The sequence below is a fragment of the Cucumis melo genome, chromosome 6 (assembly GCF_025177605.1).
Source record: "Cucumis melo cultivar AY chromosome 6, USDA_Cmelo_AY_1.0, whole genome shotgun sequence".
In the NCBI taxonomy this organism is placed as follows: domain Eukaryota; kingdom Viridiplantae; phylum Streptophyta; class Magnoliopsida; order Cucurbitales; family Cucurbitaceae; genus Cucumis; species Cucumis melo.
In genome coordinates, this window is record NC_066862.1 from 558,524 (window position 1) to 561,398 (window position 2,875).

At 36.2% G+C, this 2,875-nt stretch overlaps 1 protein-coding gene across 1 annotated transcript; it reads right to left on the reverse strand.

Moving 5' to 3' along the window:
• Positions 1 to 1,976: 1,976 nt before the first annotated feature.
• Positions 1,977 to 2,875, reverse strand: LOC103483130 (ethylene-responsive transcription factor ERF038-like). Its single transcript, XM_051085826.1, has one exon. The coding sequence runs from the start codon at positions 2,787 to 2,789 to the stop codon at positions 2,094 to 2,096; it is 696 nt and encodes a 231-aa protein (XP_050941783.1). The 5' UTR covers positions 2,790 to 2,875; the 3' UTR covers positions 1,977 to 2,093.

Genomic DNA, 2,875 nt, shown 5'->3' on the forward strand with positions numbered 1-2,875 from the left:
CTTTTTTATTGCATTTATTTATTTATTCATTTTTATTTTCGTTTTGGTCCTTGGTTCTGTAGCAGTTGGTTGCTCCAGTAGCAAGAAATGAAGGCAGGAGATTCTTCTCATGTTTATCCGTCTTTCCCTTTTCAACTTTTGTCAATTATTTCTCTATAAGATATTTTAGTTAGATTGATGATCAATTTGTGATGCCTTAAACATAGCATGTGAAATCTTTCGAGTGCAATGATTATTACTGGTTTAGAAGAAGTGTCTTGTTGTACGGAGGTTGAAATTTGGTGAGTCGGGAAGGACTTTGTTGTCTTGTTATGGACGTGTGGTTCAATCTGGTGAGAGCTTTGCTTCATTGTATGATTCTTTTTGTGAGGTCCCTGTGACTTTATACTGATAAGCAAGTACTGAAAGATTCTCATTTTTTTATAAGCATTAATGTAATTCAACTTACAAAAAGGCTTTGTCCCTTCAAAGACAGACCCACTCAAGAGGAAAATCAACAAGGAACAAAATGGGGACAGCGCACATCAAAAGCATACAAGTGTCACATGATTTCTCCTCTAAAGCATTTTGCACCTCTTTTACACAAAGCAACAAATTTGAAGGAAACTTACTACATGTGGTACGATATCTTTTTTTTCCCCCTTTTCAGATGGGGCAGTGCCCATAATTCCTTTTGGCGATATCAACATATTATTGATAATTCTTCTTTTTTCTCTTCTCCATTTTATTACTTTCATTGTTCATTTTGAAAAATTATCTGAGATTGCAGTTGTGTCGATATGATGCCTACTCAAACACGGGCAAAAATGTGATGAATGGCGATCATGGTTTCGGTTGTGATGTAGATTCAATAAAGACAATATTGATGTCAACTAGCTCTTGAATTAACTCCATTTACAAGGTATTCAATAATTGTATTATTCAAAATCTACTTTTCTTCTTGTCTTTACTTTTGTCATATTCCAATTATTATTAAATCCGAAAACATTGGTGGTGCAGTTCAGCAATGGAATACCGTTAATTAAATCTTTCTTCTTTAAAAAGGGGAAAAAAACTGCCCAATAATTAAGTGGATCATTTCCTCTATGCTCGCAATATTTCAGTTGGGGCCAAGGGGATCTCATATCATCCTTTAAATTTTGGCCAATAGCTAAAGAAAATGATGGAAAATTGGAATATTATAAAGAAGATATAATGATGGTGAGACAAGATGAATGAGGTCACTTGTGAATTGAAATCTGTCTCATGTATGAACAGGATAAGTTCTTGTCTTGTTAAAAAAGTGATGCTTCTCTCTGTTTGCTAGTTGTTGGAAAATTGCTATTCAACTACTCTCTCCCTCCCTTCCAATTTTTATAGCAGCCAGCTGCCTTTGATGTCATGAACTTGTGTTTTTATTTGTTTCTCTAGCGAAACTTGTTGGAGAAAACACTATATTGTTAATCAACCAGTCTATATTGACATGTATGGTTGAAAGTAAGTAAACCTTTCAACTTATACATTTAGTTGGTAGCATTATTCTTTAGGTTTGTTTTTAGTACAAACTTTGGGACGATTCACAGTCGAACCTCCGACTTCTAAAAAGGAAAGCCTTGCTAACTTTTTCAGCATTCTAGATTCTAAATTATATACTTCATTCATTTTCAAATATTAGAATCATACAAACTCAAAACACATAATGATTTTAGAACAATCCAAATCATTATATAGGGAATCATTTCGGGGTTTATTCCATTAGCCAAACGGTGAAAGAAAAATGTTGGTCATTTTAGAAATTTGTCTAAATTTGAATCCTTATAAAATATAATAGTAATCATATAAGAACATTTTTATCCAACATTAGATAATATCTTCTCAAAATTTATAGAGAATGTCCTTAAAATACTTCTTTAAAAACAAATGTTAATAAGATTAAATCTCGGACGAAGACTAAATCTAAATTTAGAAGTTTGAATGGATATTGTTGACTAAAGTAATTCCAAAAACGTTTTTTACTTTGTTATCGATTATCTTTATTACAGCATAACATAAATACATCACCTCGGAAAACAGAATTTTGATGGAGTGAAGAAAAATGAACACAAATTTTGAACTTAAATGAGTTCCCAGAATGAAGGCTCTTCCAGCCGAAAACCATTATGATCGGCCGCCGCACAAAACTGCCACAACGAAGAATGATAAACAAACCCATCTTTTGAATCAGAACTACCGATGACCAAATCAGGCAAATCGAACAATGTCTCATCACCGGCTATCGTCGACGGTGAGTTTGTGGAATCCTCTGTTCTCTCTCCCCCATCGCTTCCAGGAAACAGAGGCTCCCTGCTCTCCTCCACCGCTTCCTCTCCTCCACTTTCAGCGTTGATTCCGGAAGAAAATGTGGCGGCCGCTGCCTGTGCCGCGGCAGCCTGAATGTCCTTATGGGACCTGGAAAGCGGGCGAGGAAGGAATTGGGCCAATTCTGGGAAATTGAGAAAAGCAGAGTGACCTTTAATGGCGAGGGCAGCGGCGTCATGGGCTCGAGCTGCCATTTCCGGTGTTGGGTATGTTCCAAGCCAAATTCTAGTCTTCTTCCTTGGCTCGCGAATCTCAGAGACCCATTTTCCCCAATTTCGTTTACGAACTCCTCTGAACATAGGGTGGTCTCTGTTTCGTTGAATAGTCGTCCTTTGTTTTGTGTTCTTAGAAGAAAGGTGTTGGTATTCATGATGGGTTGTGATAGAGGGCGAGTGAGAAAAGGAGGTTGCTTTAGCATCAGATGCTTCAATATAATTGAAAAATGGTTCCATTTGATGGAGAGAGTGGCAAAGGTAGAGCTACTAAATGTGGTTTTAAGTATAATTTGGCACTACAATGAAGAGCTTTTCATTTTATT